The 22,187-nt window shown below is 37.8% G+C and overlaps 1 protein-coding gene across 7 annotated transcripts in view; it reads left to right on the forward strand.

Annotated features, from left to right (window-relative positions):
* LOC135477414 (uncharacterized) overlaps positions 1-22,187 on the forward strand; it is a 95,386-nt gene that overhangs the window by 23,147 nt on the left and 50,052 nt on the right. For all 7 annotated transcript variants that reach the window (XM_064757501.1, XM_064757498.1, XM_064757499.1 and 4 more), the window contains 2 exons: positions 9,168-9,311; positions 20,475-20,511. In XM_064757501.1, the coding sequence (XP_064613571.1) occupies positions 9,168-9,311; positions 20,475-20,511 (181 nt within the window). The remainder of the gene's footprint in view (positions 1-9,167; positions 9,312-20,474; positions 20,512-22,187) is intronic.

Genomic DNA, 22,187 nt, shown 5'->3' on the forward strand with positions numbered 1-22,187 from the left:
TGTTATTTTCAAAGAAATTGCTGTAGTGGAATTGGCCTGAAATACATGATCAGGTGACAGTAGTTGTACATGGAGTTGTCTACCTTGAGCTCACACGTACATGTAGCTTTACGTGTATATTGGTACACTATTGTCATTGACATTAGCCTAAGGTAGATCAGGATTAATTCAGAGGATGCATTCAGTACATGATTTTAGCCACAGAGACTGTCTTTTGTTGTCTGGTTTTTGTACCAGGAGAGAACCCGGGTTCCTGGTGCCCGTATACTGGGTTGTCATGGGGATGACAAAATGTTGTGGATGTATGGATTTATGTTAATCGGTTGGTATCTTTGTGTACATTGTATATGTAATACATTAATAATGAATAATAATTTAAACTGAACAACAGCGTGAATATTGATGTGTCATACTTGCTGTCACAACTTCTGCGTGTTTTTACAAGCATATTCTGAAGGCATTTTTCTTTGTAGACTGCAAAAATTATACTTTTTGTAAAGCCCAGAAACTGGCCAAGTCAACCAGTGTTGTTTTGTCCTCAAAAATCAAATTACACATGTGCATAATTTGCACTGAAAGTTGCCCTTTCACATGCTGAAATTGTACATGTATAGGGCTTTCTTCAGCATATTCTGCAAGATTCACTGAGATGATACCCAACATTCTACAGCTATGTGGAGCTCAACCCCCAGTTCTTGGACCAGAAACATACAGACTGAAATATAGGACTAAGATTCCATGATCTCTATTGATTTTTGAGGTGTGTTAAATGTGTGGAGTTGACGGTGGTGTGATATCTATGATACATGTATATGACAGGTCTTGCATTGTTGCACTGATGGATACAGTGTAATGTAAGCAGCGTGTATGTGACAACTGATGAGGGGGTTAATATGACTCTCTCAGCCCTTTCACAGATGAAAGAGCAAATTTCAATGCGGTTTATTCTCATTATAAATTTAGTTTTGGAGACAGAACTGCTTAGGATGGTTTGGCCAATTTAAAGGCTTCACAAAAATGTATAATTTTTTCAGTTTACAAAGAATTATGCCCTCAATAGGCTTAAAGAAACATCTTGCAAACATGCGAAAAGGTTCGAGAATTACAGTCTATATTTGCATAAGCTATACGTGTACAAAATGTATTTACTTATATGGACATGCTGTCTGTAATGACAGATTTAAAGAGCATTACCCTGTTTGTAACATTTAGCCAAGGGGTGTCTGAAGTGTCCTCAGTAAACTCTATTCTGAGCAAGATTACAAGTACATGTGACATGGAGAAAAAAAAGGGAAAATAAAAAAGAAGAAATTTGACATGAAAGGCATTCGATTTTGACAGCTGGGTAAATCTATGGATCATCTATCAGATGTCCTTGTGAATTGGTGATGAATCTCTGCAAGTGACAAAATCAGTTGTTTTTGTTCCAAGTTTAAAGATTGAGTTACAAAGAGCTTGCATGTGGTATATATGCCAAAGAGATTAATTTGAAACTTGGAAGTTGGCAAGTGCTTGTCTGTAAATAGTGATATTTTGGTACCATGGTGGAAATAAGCTATCGACTGATCTCGAAAGACTGTTTAGGTGATCTTTCATGAAGGTCATTGGAGATATTGGCTTCTGTCAATTTTAGCGATTGATACAAGAGTTGCCTGTTTGGAAATTTCTGAGACAGGCACTGTCAGCCATATCCCACAAAGTCCATAGGATAGCTCCATGTACATGTAGGAACCGAAACCAACTAGCTGAAAACAGAGATAAAATAAAGTGTGCATTCTACCTGCAATTCAGCCATTTTGTTCAGGATCAGAAGTCATGCCAGTCACATATACATGTACATATACTAGACTGGTATGAAGTACATTGTACTCAATTCATCCTGTTCGCTTTTTTGATAGCCTCTGTACATTCCTGTAATCATCAGAAGTAATAATAGTGACATTAATCTAATAATATGTCCAGGATGTATCAGTTAATTCCAATCATTTGATGATTGGTTTTTTTTTTCTGCCATTAGGCCTAGGCATTATGCCTTCCTCTGACTAATTATGTACGAGTACAAGTAGACATATGGTGCCAAGAAACTCAGGGCTTCATGCTTATTCTGTGCATTGGTAGGATTTTCTTTCTTGTTCACCCGTCAGAGGTAAATATACGTGTACATGTATGTATTTATATGTAAAGGTAGAATATAAATTATTGATGTCACCAGATAACAATGACAGCATTGTAATTGTTCAATCTTTTGTTTGATGTATGTGTATATATGTATACATGAACGTGTAAGACTGTTACAAAGAAGATGTAAGGGGCTTTTTGTCATGTTTATATACGACTCTCAGACACTATCAGCACCCATCAAAAACTTGAGTGTGCTGTGATTGAAATAGGTTTATGAATTGAAATTGAAATTACATTTCCATCAGAAAAATTCTTGATAATGCATAACCTTTCTCAGGGTTTAAAATCAGAATTTACACGTACATGTAGTCAGTTGCATAGGAGTTACTCCCCTTCTCTTCTACAATTAACCATTTTTGATACATTATGTACAAAAGCAGCATTCCTTTAGAACTCATTCTAAGTTATGGATGTGAATCCTGCGATGAAGTATTTGTTTATTTGTCAGGTGTTTTAACGTCACTTTTCTACCTGCATGTGGATATAGACCTTGGATTAGCTACAACAGGGGATTAGCAGTTCCAGCTATAAAGCCCCAAAACACTGGCTATATTTAGTTGTGTGAGCATTCCAGTGGAGTTAGCTGGCTAAGCTGTGTGATCAGACCAGGTTAATCTATGTTAACACGCTGTAATCTGACCTCTTCACTGCCCTGTGTGAGCTAACTAGCCTACAGGTGGGTTTTGACCACTGAGCTCAGGAATGTTAGCTGGACGTCTCAGTGCTGGTACAGTCATGATGGCATGTGCTACTGACATTGTCAGCCTTCAGGTGTTGAAGAAATGATTAGGTGAATGTGAAGCTAGTGTCTTTGAGATTTGTGAGTATGCACTGTACATAATTAATTTTTCAAGGGGTTCAGATTTTGATGGGTGGAGGATACCAGAGTACCCATAGGAATCCATCTCGCACTGACACGTAACTAACAAACCTCCTGACTTTAAAGCCACGGCCAATACCAGGAAGAGCTGGATTTGAAAACACGACCAGTCACTTGTTGATCAAGGCCTGCAGTGGCTGTGAGACAACGCATAATAGCCTAAGCCAACAAAGAACCCCTGGAATTCCATTGAATTGATTGATGGCATCGCAGTCTGATGTAAATATTTTGTATGTACATGTAAGTACATGGGATTTCCTTATCTTATTGATTAAAGGTTACCAGGTGAAATTACATGGCCAGAGTTACCTGTAAATGAAGTAAAATAGGAGCTTTCAAAGTACATGGCCACCTGCTCAAAAGTTTCCTTAAGTAACAGCCTGCAGGTACATGTGTAGCAGGTAACCCACCTTCTAATAAATTTAAAGAGGACATGCATGCATATGATTGTCTAAACTGAGTCAAGTGAGATTTGAACTCTTGACTGGATATCCACAGACCTTGTTGCCCAACCAGCTGGTATACATGTACACAGGCCCACATGATCAGGCCTAATAAGAAGGGTCTTCAGCAGCCAGCATTGTTGCCTGCACAAAATGCTATCAGTGTTTCTGTCTTCAAGTTTCCGTTATGGGCCGGACTGTGTCAAATACATGTATGACTGTACAGAGAATGTGGACTTGTACATGGGCTTTCGATAGGCTGTTTTAACTTAATTTGGTTTGTACATGTGCCACAGTTGTAACCCAACTTTTTAAATTTTGGAAGACGACAGCCCTCTCGTGGGGCTGTATTAACAAAGCTTCTGTTTGGATAAGGCCGGAATCCCCCCACCAATTATTGTAGCCGAATCATATTTATAAGCATCCAGTTATTGCCATACTTAAATAAAATTGTCAACATGTGATGCTGATGCGTCTCTCATTTTCATTTATAATCTTGTTCCCTAAAACGGGATGGGATGTACTTTTTGCTTCCCAGAGCTACGCGACTTTATGGCTTTATGGCAGTTTAGTTGTTTCCAGTCACTGTCGCCTTAGGTATACCAGGAGAGCTACCTATCACTCTGCTTCTATTTATAAAAACGAAGCCCTGCCACCAATAGAATGTATAGTTCATGTGTGTGCTAATGGAGTGGTGAAAAATCATTTAGCCTGGACAAATAATATAAAGTAGGAAAATTGTGAAACTGATACCTCAGGGTGTGTGTTTGGTACTTTAGAAATGTGCTGAAGTTTTCACTTCTAGTTTCACCCATGAGGGTTGTTGTTGTATAACTTCAAATGTTCCTGAATACCCCACTCTGGAATTTGTGTTAAGTTCACAAGTAAATACGCTTGACAGCCCACTCCGCATTCGTTTATCACTCATGTTTTTGTGAACTCTGGTAACTCATTTGTAATCGGAGGGTAGGTGTTTCGCTCAGTAGGCTTTCTAACCATTCTTGTACTTTGAGTTTACTGCCGTGACCCACATTTTGGTTTTGTCAATACTCAACACACCAGCAAAACTTCATTCAGTGATCAGGTAAGTAATGCTATCTCTCTCAGGTGGGAAATCTTATGAACTAGTTTAATACCTGGCTGATATGTGGGTTAATCTGTGTAAACGACCAGTAACTGTAGTTCTCACCGAGAGGAAATGTAATCATAGGTTAGGGTATACACTTCCCCATAATCTAAGCCACTAACTCACAGACTGCTTTATTCCTCCACCTTTTTGCATTTCAAAGTGCAACTTTCAGTGCGATTTGTGTACTTTTTAATTTGATTTTGGGGATAAAACCATGTGGGGTAGATTGGTCAATTTATGTATATATATATATATATATATATATATATATATATATATGTATATATATATGTATATAATATGTTAGGATGCAGTTTATATATGTTTGTATTTTATTATTATGATTGAGATATGACTGTTGGCCAGCTTCCATGCTTTGCAAGTACCTGTAATTTAAACCATGTGTTTCAGTCAGACACTTGCTCCTATAGAAGCAGTCTTTACAAATAAAATTTATGTAAAGCAGCTTTAAAGTCTTATATTAGCCTGGAGAGCAGAAACTTACACGGCCATAAATGTTATATTGTGTGTCAGAATAGTTTATAAAATCGATATACTAGATATCATAAGTAAACAAAACGATAAAAATGAATGAACTTTTGTGGCCTAACATAGGACCTCTCTGGCTCAGTTGGTTAGCACGCTAGTGCACCATAATAACCCAGGAGCCTCTCACCAATGCGGTCGATGTGAGTTCCAAGTCCAGTGCATGCTGGCTTCCTCTTTGGCTGTTTGGGAGAAGGTCTGCCAGCAAGCTGCTGATGGTTGTAGGTTTCCCTTCGCTCTGCCTGCTTTCCTCTCACTCTGCCTGGTTTCCTGTCATAATGCTGGCCACGGTCATACAAGTGTACTGTTTTTGAGTACGCCAATCAAATAAATAAATTATAGCCTAATATTGCATCCATGTAAAAGTGTCAACATAATGTATTTATTGCTTTGATTGGTGTTTTATACAATACTCAAGAATATTTCACGCACTTGCATATGACAGCAGTCAGCATTATGGTGAGAAGAAACCAAGCAACCAACATAATGAGTATGTACTTGGATTGGCTGCAATTACATGTATACATGTGTATCAGTTTAACAGTTAATGTCATTCACTTTGAGGTACTGTACCTGGCTTGGTAGAGGGATGGGATAAAGGTCAATTACATCTGTGTGACCAATGTTACCATAGCCCAAATTAACTTGATCTTGACCCATGTGACATAATTATCGAGATCAGTCCTTGTTATCTCACTCGTATCCTGCGAGTTCATGTACAGGCTGTGTTAGACTTTATAGGACTTACATAGTTGCACAGACCGTATTAGTTAAATGAATACGGCAGGATAATTATTTTTAATTGGCCATGCTTAATTACAGCATCTGATATATGTCTGATTAGTTTGTGTGATGTATCATGTGTGTGGCATCCCCCTGATAAATGCCCACGTGTTTGACATGTGTAGCACTGTCAAGGCCATACATGTATCTTGAGCTGTTTTAGTTCTGGAAAATGTGTGGATGCCAGAACTACCCTAAATGACCCACAAAGATTTCGCCCACAAAAGTGCATTATTATTTTTGGTGCTGAAACTTACTGAAACGGTTTGCCAGTAGAATGTCATCCCATCTTCCAAACAAACCTCAAGACATTTTTCTAAAATCAATAGAACTCCCAGAATCAGGGAAAACGGCCAAGCTAGTCATGGACGAAAGTTATGGTCATTTAGGGTGATCAAATGACCATATTAAAACTGACAAGTAAAATATGATAGATCATGTACTGTAGGCAGTAGCCGATTATGCTAGCCACTGGGATTCACACCTACCCAAGAAATAAAACGTTTAAGCTATTTCTTACTTGAAATAATGAATGAGAAAGGCTGAGGGCTACTTTGGCATCAATGTTTCAGCCATATCGTGGCAGCTGTTTTCTTACATATGTGAAGGAATATTGTTAGGTACATGTGCACTAGTCACAATCTCCCCCGCCAGTATACATATACATGTAAATATATATTCATTTTGCTTCAGTTTCCAACCGTATGCTGATAACAGCCCAATCGGGGATGCAAATAGGCCATAACCCATTGACTTGGACTGCGGGAGTACATATGTACTTATAATATTCCAGCACACTGGGAAGGCTGTAACTCACAAGTAGCTGCTTTTTAGTATTGTATTTTACAAATATATTTACATCACCATGTTGTAATATGTTTTTTGTTGTAAATATGTGTTTGTTATAAATTTGGGCAGCAATAGAAGTTTGTACTTCTGTTTTATTGCTTCCAAAAAATAGTGCTGATCGTCATCATGTAAGAGAAATAATTTAAAGTTTGTGATTGATTAACTTGTGTAATGTAGTTGTGGGAGAGCTGTAGCTCACATTTGGAATGCTGAGGTACGGGAATCTTGAAGGCCCAGGATTTATGGCTGTAACTCTACCAAGGGCTTATCATATCTTGTTTTGTAGCTGTGATCTGTTCAAGCTTCTAATTGAGCAATTAAATCTGTGACTGGGCTTTGTTGTGTAAAGTTCAGGGTGGGTGGGTTCTATGGGAAGTGTGGGGGTAATTAGGGTGAGGTGAAGCATGGCCTTAGCACTCTGATTATTTGACAGGTGGGAGCCCCTGGGGACAGGTGTATAGAAGAGGTTGGGGAATACAGAAATGATTCACACATACTATGAGATGTGAACTGTGAAAATGTTACCTTTTCTGTCTGATAAAGCGTCTAAAGGAAAAAAAAACAAAAACAAAAAATTTGTACAGCAGTTATATGATCCATCTCTTCTCACAAATCTTTTTGGAAGTTTGTGAATTGTTTACCCTAAATGACATAAGAATTTGATCACAAAACATCATTTTTGGAGGCATATAAATGTCACGAGATTCTACGTTTGGTGCTAAAATTTGCATATTCCTGGTAAGGTATCATCCTACCTTCCAAACACCTTTCTAAAACCAGTAGAACTTCAGAATCAGGAGAAATAAGCAACTTAGTCATGGACGAAATTTTAGGTCATTTAGGGTAGGTCAGTTTCAGTATTTGTTTTGTTTGTTTGTTCGTTTTTTTTTTCTTTTCTTTTTGTTTTTGTTTTTTTAAATTTCCAAGATGAAGTATTTCTCCGAAAATGGAAGTCAAACATTAAGTAAACCATTGCTTATGCATGCCAGTAAAGATGTTGCTTAATTAAAAAAAAAAAAGTTTGAAATTGTTATAAAATGATTTGGCAAAATAATATATGCTGTTTAATATAAATAGCATGATAAATGTTGATTGTATAATTCTGAATAGTTGTTTATTGTTTTCGGGTCTGGAATGTTCACTGTGGAGAAGTGAAGTAGTTGTGATATCCTGAATTTTCACCAGGCTTTTTATCGGGTCACTCGGCAGAATGTGCTGTTGTCAAGAATAAAGCATGAGAACAGATAACTTCACAGAGCCTCCATTCATAACTTGTATAGTTTTCGAAAGAAAACTTTTGAGTCCAGTTATATTATTAGCACGGAAATCGATGTGTTTCTATTTATTTATGTATTTTAATTTTTGTCACCATGTGAAGGCATTATTGGAATTTGACCTAATGAACATTGTAGAGCATATGAGAATGAACACAAATCACTGTCTTCATTGTTGAATAACCATGTTGGATTGGGTAATGTCATATAGAGTGGTTCAGTGTCAAGATGAATATTCACTTTGATGGTTGCCCATGACGATGCATGAAACAGTCCTGTGAGCCTGTTTGCTGATAAATTGGAAACTTTTCAGGTATTCGTTTTCAGTTGCCGTGGGTGCCTTCTTCAGTTTACATGTAATATTGTCAGTGACCTTCAAACCTTACAGTTAGTGCCCTAATTCCTCAACCTTTTCAGATATGAAGGAACAACTTTCATTACAATCCATGCACATTTTTAATTTGATCTTGGAGACAAAACGACTTGGGTTTGATTGGCCAGTTTCACAGCTTCACAAAAAGTACAATTTCATCAGTCTACACAGTAAAAATGCTTTAACACCTTTGTAAACATGTGAAATGGTTGAGGAATTACACCTCCAACGTTCATTGAAGACCGCTTTTCTTTCGTACATGTTTGTCACGGAAAAGGTCATCAGTAACTTTTGAAAGGTCATCTGTTTATCCTGAGCACGTCAGTTTCCCCCCCCCCCCCCCCCCCCCCCGTCTTGAAACTGACCTCCATCGTTCAAGTGGAAAGTTCTTGAGTGCATAGCCTTAAACAGGAGTGAAATATTTTTTTATACATCTATTTATTTGATTGGTGTTTTACGGCGTACTCAAGAATATTTCATTTGTACGACGGCGGTCAGCAGAATGACGAAAACCGGTCAGAGCCCAGTGGAAACTGACGACCGTCCGCAGGTTGCTGGCAGACCCTCCCACATATGGCCCGGAGAGGAAGCCAGCATGAACTGGACTTGAACTCACAGCCACTGGATCATTACCGTGCGCTAACGCGCTAACCAACAAGCCCCTTAACAGTGAAATAAATAAGTGAAATCAATTTTGTTTGTATTGCAGGGAGAACAATTCAGCCCCATGAGCTCTGCTCTATCATGGCCAGGTCCACGTACTGTCATTGTCCCACGCACGGATCAGGGGTTTGGATTTACACTGCGCCACTTCATTGTCTACCCACCAGAATCCGCCACAGATAACTTAGCGGTGAGAGCTCTTATTTTATTGCTGTATTACAATATTTCGAAATAATTTTAACACAGGTTCATTATGTACAATAGTACTGGAAAAAGAGTGTATGTTTAATTTATGGTACCCAAAATCACCTTGTTTATGTGTGTATTTTTTTTTTTTTTTTGGCAAAATGTTCGTTTTTTAGCCTTGTTTTTAGCCATGTACTAAATATAATTTCAACATATCCAGTGCAACTCTTTGTCTGAAATGGCCTTTGAGTTGGTCCTGTATGTTACATGGCTGAAAATAGCTGTTTCCTTGTTTCTGTTCTGGTTGGTTTGAAGGCCAAAATCTCCATTACCCAGTGAACAGTTAATTGTATGGGCACATGTATAGTCATGTTAGTGTGGGGGAAAAAACAGTAAACAAATAAGAGGGAAAAAAAGAAGATAAAAAAACAACAACAACCGAACAATGCAACCAATGCAGAACATATTAAAAAAATATCATACAAATTATTGTGTTATGAATGAATTTCATATTTCCAAGGCCAAAAATAGAGCCTATGGAATGAGAATGATTGTGTGTAATTTACAGTCATGGATGTGATTCATATTTTTTGGCTTTTCTTACTGTCTTTTTTTTTTTGTTTTGCTTTTTTATGGTGAACTCAAGCTTGTGAAAAAACAGAAAATAATGGATGGTGTTTTTACATAAACTACAAATGTACTGTAATCATTGTAGAGTATGTGCACATGTGAACAGAAAGCATGTGTAGGTGAGATAAAAAAAAGGGGGAAAAAAAAAACTAACAATAACAGGAATTCAGTTCATTGTGTACATTATAGTTTCTGTCCATCTGCATCTGTCCATCTGTGTGCAATCGTCGTCTATAAAATAATGAAGTTCCACACGTGAGGAGTTCTGCTGATGAGGACTCATCAGTACTTGGTTATCACGTGTCAAGGCGACACTTACATTTGAATTATACAGTAAAAACTGCCTGTGGACATCGATCATGAACATACTCCTCCAACACTGACTACATTATTGTGACATTTTTAGACAAAGGGAGATAACTCCCAAAACCTCATGGTAGGGATGCCATACAAGCATGGTGGAAATACAGGTGTATGTACGTGTGTCTGCTGTTATGGAGATGTATTTCCAAGCCTCTTGACTGTGATATTTAGGTTTTGGGTGAAAAAAAAATCCAAAAGCAGACATCACTGACAGTTAAGACATTCAGTGTGAACATGTCGTTTTTAATTTTTTGTAGCTTGAAAAATCAGAAGAGGATAGAAGAAGTAGTGTACATTAATGGGGGTTAAATTTAGTGAATTTATTGGGATAGATGAGTAAGATCAGGACTTCAAATGCTCTTGCATTTATTCATTTTACCTGTGAATGATCTTGGGTTTCCCCCTAGGGCTCTGCCCGTTTTTTCTCCCACCATATTGCTGACTGTCATTGTATCGTATCGTATTCTTGATTATGACGTAAAACTCCAATGAAATAAACAAATAAATGAACCATTTAGCATTTTACACAGCACAATTCCACATGCACACTTGTAGACTTCAATAATTTGATCGTTGACACGGTAAGGCTCAATATAAGTTTTGCGGCATCCTACACATATGTGTACACACATTAGAAAAAAAAGAGGTTGAAGTATGTACTGTTTGTAGGCTGACAAAAACCAAGAGGGGGGGAAAGAGTCTTCGTTCAAGTGGAGAAATTAACCGAGTTTGGTTTGCACAATTGCCAGCACATATATCATTGTCTTGTTCTGCTGCTGTATTATAGCCACAAGTGGATTAAGTGGCTCCCATTGAGCTAGCGGTACTAAATATACCCCAACTACATGTATAGGCAGGGCAGGCCGAGGCCACTTATAATGAACGGGATGTTTGCTGGTTATAAGGACGTGTGGTTTTAAGCCCCTGTAGTTAACATTCGGGTGCTGTGATATTAGAAAGAATCTTAAGGTCGACGACCTGTTGTCTGAGGTTTTTTTTTTAGTCTTACCAGATAAAAATTGATATTTATAATATGGTGAATGGTTTTACTTATATTCTTGCAGTCTTTGCTGGCTCGATTATGATAAAGCTAAAATGTTGTTCTTGAGATATATGTTTCATGAAAAAATATTCTGCAAATGGAACATATTTTCAGTGTGTAGACTTAACAAAAGGGTTATCTCACTAAAGTATGTAATGTCTCCATACCATTGACTGGCATTGGTCAGTTGGACACAATATGGGGGGAATCTTGATTCCAAGCAAATCATGTCCTCGGGACAGTTTATGAAACATTTACAGAATTATTTATATTTTGTAACTACATGTACTGCACTTTTACATCAGGGGCCAAGTCCACAAAGCCAGTTTTAAAATTTGAAACATGATTTTAGAGCCTTTTTTTTAATCAAGCCTGTGAAGTTAAAATTTTGATCAATGTTATTTTAAAACAGATGTGTGAAAATTTCAGCTTCTAAAACTAAGAACTATGCATTGTGACAAATTTTTACGCAAGTCAGAAATGTCTTTGTGAAATCGGCTTCTGACTCCGGATCAGAAATCTGTCTTAGTCTTAAAATCATACTTACTTGTACATGTAGTCTAAACTTGCGGTATTATTTGTCTTACTTTACTTTAACGTTTGGTATTAAAATGAAAATCACATTTTTTAAGTCTCACATAAGTCTATGACAGCCTTGTGATTAGGGACCCAAATTTATGAAGCATCAGAAATTCAAACAAATCTACAATTAAAATGTTTAACTTTCGCAGGTTTAAAAGTTGTACACTGATTCTTTACTGCAGAACAGTGTGTGAACCATTATTTGAGTTCTTGCCTGTTTTGAGTTTGACGTTTTAAGCACTTGCAATTTATAAGTATAAGTTTCAAGTTGGTAAATATGAGCTCTGGGCATGAAAAAATACAACGTACATATACAGAGAACAGACAGGTGTTTATTAGCTGGTGACGTTTCAGTATAGCCTCTAATACTGGTAACGTTTCGGTATAGCCTCTAATACTGGTAACGTTTCGGTATAGCTTCTAATACCATATGATATATTAGAAGCAATACCGAAAAGTTACCAGCTAATAAACACAGGAGTTGTTGTGCTTATGAAACCTGTCTGTTCACCTATACAACCCCAACTCCTATATGCCTCTGAAAGAAGATGTACAGAGAAGATCTACAGTAGCTGAATATGCACATAGCCTGGTACTTAGGCTTGGTTAATTGCTTTTAAAGTGATTTACAAAGAACAAAAGTTTCCATTGTGTTGGCCTTAAGCAGGTGAAGCAGTAGTGTTTAGTGAAGGGAAGGTCTCCCTGGACTGGTAATTGTGTCTGACATTTCCCAGTCTGCTCTTCACACTGCCTGTAAACTGATATTGGGTCTGGGTCTGGGGCTAGAGGTCAGTCTCCAGTGGCCCAGTCCCCCCAACCCCCCAATCCCCCAACCCCCCCAACCCCCCAACCCCCCAACCCTCTTCTCTCTACAGTCCTTTTTTCTTCACATCCCTGAAAACACATCCCTGTAAACACATCCCTCTACCAAATCTACTAGATTACACAGGTATGGTACGTATATGTCTAGAGGCAACTTCTGACTGTCAGGGAATCATCAGGTTTGAGATGCACCCTTAAACCAGAACTGCAGCCTACATCATATTCACAAATACATGCCTTACTCAGGAGTCCTTGAAATTCGGTGAAGTTGATAAATTGTGCTTTTGAGACTCATTATTTCAGTCCCATCCAACTTTATGGGATGGGAACTAGGGATGAAAGTGGAGGCTGGGGGTAGAACATAGCGTGACATTCAGAGAATTCCTTTATTATTGTCTAGGGGTATACTGCAGCCAGAACTGCCTGCAAGTATTTCATAATGCTGGCCCTAAAGAACTAATGGCCTGGAGACATACTGTGCATGTAATTCTCCAACCTTTTCACATGTTTGTAAGGTGTTTAGTCAAGCATATTCAGAAGGTACTATTTGGTGTAGTCTCCTAAAATTAACGTTTTGTTAAGCCCAGAAATTGGCTAATCTAACCTATGTAGTTTTGTCTCCATAATGAAATTATGAGTGTGTATAAACTGCACTGAATGATGCTCTTTCATATGTGTAAAGGTTGAGGGATTTAAGTACATGTACTTTTTCACCATCCCCATCCCCATCTCCCTTAATGTAGATCTCACATGTCATATTTTTGCCTTTTTGGGACAGATTTCATTAAATAAATTTACAGTATATACATGTATACTATTTAGTGCTACAGAGTGGACAGGTGTGCTTACCATCTTAGCTCATAGGTCATTTTCCCCTGCCCTTAGATCTTAATCTGTGGGTGTCTGTCTTGCCTGGTTTACTAGCCCTGCCCTCAGTTTACCATCTCTCACCCCAGACCAAAAGCCTAAGTGTTGATCTGACTTTTGTTCATGTCACAGCACAGTACATGAGTATGTACATGTATCCGGCTGTTCCGTCAAACACACCTCCAGGTACAGGTAGGGGCAATTACACGTAAGTTAACATGGATGGGATGAGACAGGGGGGAAAGTTTGAAATTTCTGAATCAGAAGAATTTCTGAACAGTAGAATGAATGCTGCTCTGAGGTTTAAATCCAGCCCATACTGGCTTATCCTTCAGTCATATGTCAGAAGGACTGCCGGGAACCAGCAGGTGGTCGGGTGTTTCCTCAGGACTCCTCATGCCTGGTTTCAAGTGAAATAAATAAGAACACAGAAAACAGGTATATGTGCATGTGGGTGTGAAATAAGGAATTTTACAAACTGTTGGGAGAGACAATTCAGGAAAAATGATTTCTCCCAATTAATGACCAGTATTTTATATAAGGTACTAGTAGTTGAAATCTCCAGAAGTTCAGTCCCATTGTATAGGTGAAAAAAAACCTGATCATACAAATTTAAAATAGCTAAACAATTCTAGGAGTACAGTATATTCTTGAATATGTTGGTATAAAATTAAAAGTACATGTAAAAGTGAAAGAGATGAAATATGAATTCTTGTATACTGCCATATAAATTGAAAAGAAATGAAATATTGTTGGGTACTGGCATATAAATTGAAAAGAAATGAAATATTGTTGGGTACTGGCATATAAATTGAAAAGAAATGAAATATTGTTGGGTACTGGCATATAAATTGAAAAGAAATGAAATGTTCTTGTGTACTGCCATATAAATTTGAAATAGATAAAATGGTTTAGTCTAAAATAGTTTGGTTTTAGAAAAGTAACTGAGGTGAAATTTGAATCGTTGTGTACTGCCATATGAATTGAAAATAAGTGAAATATTGTTATGCACTGTCATATAAATTTGAAATAAGTGAAATATTCTTATGCACTGTCATATAAATTTAAAATAAGTGAAATATTCTTATGCACTGTCATAGATTTAAAATGAATGAAATATTCTTATGTACTGTCATATAAATTTAATAGAGGTGAAATATTCTTATGCACTGTCATAAATTTAAAAGAGATGAAATATTCTTCAGTACAACATGAAACCCCAATCAGATTAACTCTGTGGAGATCTACATGTACACTACATTCACTGCCTGGCTGGCCTAAGGTTATTGAAGGGCAGACTGTATCAGACATGTGCCTCACCTCCCAACCAGTCAGGCTCTGGCTCGCTGCGTACACATACCTGGTGGGTTGTCAGACTCACAGATGGTCAGACGTTTTTCAGCCTTCTACCTAAGGTTTTACAAGTGTTTGTGGAGATTGTGTAACCTTAATACCTGTAGCTCCTCGTGCTCATGTAAGCAGTGTATTTCTGTACATGTACATGTATGTCAATCAAGCAGAATGTGTACATGTACATGTATGTCAATCAAGCAGAATGTGTACAGGTACATGTATGTCAATCAAGCAGAATGTGTACATGTATGTCAATCAAGCAGAATGTGTACATGTACATCTATGTCAATCAAGCAGAATGTGTACATGTACATGTATGTCAATCAAGCAGAATGTGTATGTGTTTGTCAATCAAGCAGAATGTGTACATGTACATGTATGTCAATCAATCAGAATGTGTACATGTATGTCAATCAAGCAGAATGTGTACAGGTACATGTATGTCAATCAAGCAGAAAGTGTACGTGTATGTCAATCAAGCAGAATGTGTACATGTACATGTATGTCAATCAATCAGAATGTGTACAGGTACATGTATGTCAATCAAGCAGAATGTGTACATGTATGTCAATCTAGCAGAATGTGTACATGTACATGTGTGTCAATCAAGCAGAATGTGTACATGTAACATGTAACTTATTAATAGAATTTTAGGTCTTTTTTGATAATATGTGTTTGAGAACTGAAAACTAAAAAGGAAAATTTATGTACACTTGTATAGTTACTTATATACAGGTATGCATACATACATGTACACCTAATACCATAGTTCTGCTCCTCTTCCCGTTTTTTCTGGTTTGTTTTTTTTTTTGTCTTTTTTTTTGGCCAGTCTGCTCATTCATTTACATACATCTATATTGGTAAAAATAACCTGTTAAAGGGAAATAAACAAGTATGTTGAAGATTTCTAAAGTAACAATTTCTTTGAAAAAAATCACATAACCTTGTACATGTACGTGTAGTTTGATGCATTAATGTAATGTCTATTGTGTCTAAGTTGTGTAGTTTTACATGAAGGTTATAGCAAAACTTGTGCTTGAATACTAGATGCTAAGGTGTCAGTGAACGAAGGGAATATGAGCGTGGGGAGTATAAGTGCTCCAGTGCAGTGTTTTTCCTGATCTAGTTTTTTTTTCTCTCACCAGGACATAAAATAATAAATCTGTGATCAAATGTCTAGATTAGGGGTTTAAACTATTTATCTGTGTACAGTATCAGATGGTGATATGGCACGTACATCTGCCAAAGCTTTATAATCCAAATCATATTCAGAATTAGAGTGGTCCACTTGTGCAAATCTGTGCCGTGCGGATTCATCATGGAGCAGAGCACTTGTGTACTTTAAGTTAGATTTGATCAGACACAGTATTTGGTGTTCTAGCCTTTGTACATGTAATCCAGTCAGATCTGGATTACAGCCATGTTTACAGGTACAGAATCCTTAACCTATGAGTACATGTTGGATATTTAATTCTATTCTGCTCACAAATGTATTGTGTATACACTATTGAGGATTTTTGACATGTTTTGTGAAAAATATGCCAAAAAAATTGGGATTTCATGCACGTGTAACCAAAGACTTCAACGTCTTCTCTAGGGGGTAATACATCCGTTTACATGTTCTTTGTGCAGATCTGTGTTTCTTTGTTGTTGTGAGCAAAAATCATATCAACCTTACATGTATTAAGCTTATCATTTTACAAAACCGGAGCTGCCATTTTCCATATCTGCACCATTTCGAAATCTGCACCATAAAAATAAGCAGTCAGCCCTCAAACTCCAAAGGATAAAAAGTCTTTCGAGAAGGAAATGTCCTGTATGAAGTTTATGTGAAAGTGTCTCCGGGTACATAAGCTGTTGCCTGATGGTGTCAGTGTGGCTGCTGTTTTATGGCTGATTGAGGCAGGGTACCATTTGCCCCAGGGACTGTGAGGTAGAGATAAGAGACTTGCTGACCCAAGTAAAACCTTGGGTTTCTGTTCTATTTAAGCTGTGTAAAAGTGCTTGACCGACATTTACAGAGTACAGTTTGTGTATATATTCCTTCTCGTTTCCCATCCCAAACTGCCTGGTGTTTCCTTATTCTAACCAGGAATTAGTGAAATTATTAGGGGTTGTTTTTAGTGGAGGACTTCTAGATGATGAAGGCTGTAGTTGACCAGAAAATTCAACCAAAGACATGCAAATATCAGAGGTAAACAGATGTCAAAAATATTTGTTTTGACGCTGAAACGTACATTTTTTCAGTAAGATATCATCAGTAGAATAGTAATGGACTAAACTTTGTGTCATTACATGTGACAAATTGTTGACAGGATAATCTGATAACACATTGGCAGTAGTGATACTTGGTTTATTTATTTATTTGATTGGTGTTTTACTCTGTACAGTGAGTCCAGAATATTTCACTTATATGACGGCGGCCAGCATTATGGTGGGTGGAAACCGGGCAGAGCCAGGGGGAAACCCATGACCATCCGCAGGTTGCTGCAGACCAGTGATACTTGAACATTTACAATGACGTGTAGCATTCCGATAATGTCATTATTGTCTAAACAAGGAAATCAGATTATTGTACAGAGAAAAATAATATAAGATATTGATCTGCATTCAAACCAGGAAGTTGATGGAAATATACATATATACATGTAGATAGATGTTCAGGAAGGTCAATTTAGGCCAGTTGATGATATGTATCCTGACATTGATGGAAATTACAGATGCTACATACATCGAATAGTTTCATCGGGAGCAGAAGATCCAGGGTCAATCCTGGGTTGCGTCCCAACTAAGACTTTAAAAGAGGAAGTTCTAACTTCCTTGCTTGGTGTTCAGCATGAAGGGGATAGTGCAATGACTGGCTGACCCGTATCAGTATAATGGCTCGGACGTGGCGGCTTACTTGCCTTCGGTAAGGCGTCTCAGTGAAGTAACACTAGATAAAAGAGCGATGGAAATCCGTCCTGCACCAAGGAGGCATGCTACATGCACACTAAGGATTGCTTCGTCGTCACATGACTGAAAAATTGTTAAGTACGATGTAACACCCCAAGCACCCACTCACTCACTCAAAGAGTTTCAAGACTATACATGCTGATTAATTTATTTATTGATTTGATTGGTGTTTTACTCTGTATTCAAGAATATTTCACTTATATGACGTCCGCCATCATTGTGGCGGGAGAAAACCGGGCACAGCCCGGGAGAAACCCATGACCATCCGCAGGTTGCTGGAGGACCTTCCCACTTACAGCCGGAGAGGAAGCCAGCATGAGCTAGACTTAAACTCACAGCGACCGCATTGGGGAGAAGCTCCTGGGGCATTACGCTGCGCTAGCTTGCTAACAACCCCAGCCACATCATGCTAATTAAGGCAGGCATTTCTGTTTTTTTTTTTTAAAAAAAGACAATGAATGGTTGATGACTGGTCTGGCTATTTGTTGTTCCACATGGTGTCCTTGGCTACGTGCAAGTGTACTTGTACATGTCTCATGATGTGCGATACATGTATATACAGTAATACTCTAGATTTGTCTGGAGCTGCTTTTATCATCTGCATTGATTTGTTACTAATAACATGCGCTTGGGAAACAAGAATTAAAAGAAGCGGTCCAAATAGAGTAGCGAATGCATTGTAAACAATGAGAAAGGATGAAAAAAATGTATGCTGACATGCACCTGTACACATGTACACTGTTGTCAGTATATGTATATTTCTTATGATTGACCCGGTTCCATGCACGCCCATCTGTCCAGGTATCACTGGTATGGAGGACATTGTACATTAGCCTGGGGTCATAATGTACACCTGTCTAAAGAGGCAGTGTAACTGTGAAGATGATGCATTAGTGTGAGTGTGTAGGTGTATAGCTGTACGTTACCTGTCACCTGCAGGCTGTACAGTACATGCTACCATGCATGTCGACACGCTTTCTCACCTGTTTGAGAAATCCCAGTATCTTCTGAGGAAAATACAAATTTATATCATATGATTGAGTGGCATCATCGATAGCTGGCCGATTGGTATGTAGACATGTGGAGTGGATATAATCACTAGACTATGTGTATGTGTGGGCTTGGGGGTTTAACATGGTACTTAACAAATTGGTGTGTGTACATACAGTGTATGTTGTGTCTTCTTATGGCAGGCCGAGTCCATGTCGCCAAAGTGCTACTGCCACTGAAGCCTCATGCCAAAGACACCTGAGCTGACACCCCACTCAGTCACATCATACTGACACTAGGCACACCAGCCATATTTCCTTGCTCTAATCTCTCAGTGCTGAGCACCAGGCGAAGCAGCAATAAGTACATGTGCCATTTTTAAAGTCTTTGATATGACCCAACACTAGTTTGATCCCAGGGCCTCCCAACTTTGAGGCAGACACTCTTTTCCATTAGCCCACCAAAGCGGCCATGATCAGTGGTGTATATATATATATATATATATGTGTGTATATATATATATATATATATATATATATATATATATCCTGCCCATTGTTGTTGTTGCAGATTACACCTTGCCTATTGCAAAGGAACAACCTAAAAGTCACGTGCTAAGCATTTGCTCTTTCGGTTATTATCTGTGTCGATACATGTATTTTCATCTATATTTCTTCAATGAGTATGTCAAAATTAAAACGGTGTACATATTTGTATTAACTCTAATTCCTAAACCTTTTCGCATATAAAAAGAGAAATTTTCAGCACAATTTAGGCAAATTTTTGCTTTGACTTTTGAGACAAAACTATACATGTACATGAATTGGATTGGCCAGTTTCAGGGTTTCATAAAAAGGTTTTTTTTTTTTTCATAAAATTCCACACAGAATAATGCCTTTAGACTATGCTTGAATCAACACCTTGCAAACATGTCAAAAGGTTGAAGAATTACAGTGTGTACATGTAGTTTGTATATATATGCATAGCCTATACACACATTATAAGTAGATAGGTTTTCACAAAGCAGCCAGTCTCTAATACAGTAAGTTGCTTTGACTTTTTTGGTATTGGACGCCTAATTTTTTGCCCTGGCAGACAGACAGAAATGTGAGCTGTGTGTTTGACACCAGACTGAGATGTTTGGATAGTGACCCTCTATAGTTGTTAAATAAACTTTTTTGCATAGTCTTTGAACAGAAAAAGGCAGGTCGTTGCCTGGTGTGGCCTGGTCCAACTGTGTTTTTGCCATGCGATATGCCAGGCATGACTTGTCATTGAAGTTTAGACCAAACCCAGATTTTGTTTAGAGATAATGGTTTGGTAGGGCCCTTCATTCACACACATACATGTTCAACAGTGCAGCTGTACATGTGACTGGCCAGTGTGGATAGCTGCAGTCTCTTCTCAGACTTGTGAGCATGGTTAGAAAGTCAAGGGCTGGGAGAAGATGAGACATGTACAAGTAGTATATATGATGTTGCTACTTCAAGTGACAAGGATGTCTTAAAAGGGCTGTGTTTTCTGTGAGCTTTGGTTGATGAGGTTCCCGTTTTTGTTTTCCAGGAAGGAGAAATCTTCACGGATGAAAATGACCCAGAAGGTAAGGACTTACACCAATATTTAATAAATAGTTTGTACCAAAAATTAAATGCCCTTCCAAAACTCGAGGGCAGCCAAAGTTTAGTCCAGTAATGAATCGTTTAAGGGGCTTTTAGGAGCTGGTGTAATGAACTAAGATGACAAATTACTCATACATGTGTGTTTGGACAACGAATGGCTTGAATTATTTCTGGTGACATTTCGATCCATCTTCTAACATCATTTTCAAAGCAATAAATTAAACTGGGAGCTACTTTAGAATGTCACCAGCAATAATTAAGGGAGTTTGATATCCATAAATGTGGCATCTTAGCACTACCCTAGTTCCTCAACCTTTTCACGTATGAAAGAGCAAATTTAAGTATGCTTTATGCACCTTTGAGATTTGATTTTAAAAACAAAACTACATTGACTGGTTTGGCCAATTTCTGGACTTCACAGAAAATGTAATTTTATCGATCTACATAGAATAATACTTTCAGAATATGCTTGAATAAACATCTTGCTAACATGCGAAAGAAAGAAAAAAAGGTTGAAGAATTTCAGTATGTGCTTTTGGAAGCGAATTGGTGCTGTCAACGTCAATACCTGCATGAACAGCAGCATTTGATGGGGAAAAGCTGAACTGTGCATCCAGAAGTGGCCATAGAGGTTAATATGAACAGGTACAAATGAACTTATAATAGGATACAATTTGACGGTGGAAAAAAACTGAGCTGAACATCCAGGAATTAGCCCCAGGAGGACTTGGATATCTCTGCCCCAGGCTTCTTTATGAATCTGGCTTGTATCTTACAGCTGTTTAGCAGCTGCCTCTATGTATATGTTCTCCCCATCTCCAACCCTACTATTTACATGAACATGTAACTGTTTTCTATATCCGTGATTTCAGAGATATGTTTACTGTCACAAAGCTAGGTTTAGAATCACCATCTACTACATATATTTTTTGGTGTGGAGTCTGTGTATTATCTAGTGATATTTTGACTGGCTAAGATGGGTCTGTCGTGTTATTATACCAATACCTAGCCGTAAATTCCTTGATCTAGTAGGTCTAATCATGAAAACATATATACTTGAACGTAGGTGCGCTTTCTCAACTGTTACAGGTTTATCAGTGGATTTTACATAAATTTGCGTGTAAATAATGATGCTTAAAGTATGTCAGTATTATTAAGACATTTAGGGATAAAAATGAATCAAAGTCTTTTTTGCAGAAGGAGGCCTTAAGGCAGTAGATTATTATTACATGTTTGATATAAGTGAAAGAGGCCTTAGTGCTGTAGATTATTACATGTTAGATATCAGTGAAAGAGGCCTTAGAGCTGTAGATTATTACATGTTTGATATCGGTGAAAGAGGCCTAAGAGCTGTAGATTATTACATGTTTGATATAAGTGAAAGAGGCCTTAGTGCTGTAGATTATTACATGTGTAGATATCAGTGAAAGAGGCCTTAGAGCTGTAGATTATTACATGTTTGATATCGGTGAAAGAGGCCTTAGAGCTGTAGATTATTACATGTTTGATATCCGTGAAAGAGGCCTTAGAGCTGTAGATTATTACATGTTTGATATCAGTGAAAAAGGCCTTAGAGCTGTAGATTGTTACATGTTTGATATCAGTGAAAGAGGCCTTAGAGCTGTAGATTATTACATGTTTGATATCAGTGAAAGAG

The sequence above is a fragment of the Liolophura sinensis genome, chromosome 11, assembly GCF_032854445.1.
Source record: "Liolophura sinensis isolate JHLJ2023 chromosome 11, CUHK_Ljap_v2, whole genome shotgun sequence".
NCBI classification, from domain to species: domain Eukaryota; kingdom Metazoa; phylum Mollusca; class Polyplacophora; order Chitonida; family Chitonidae; genus Liolophura; species Liolophura sinensis.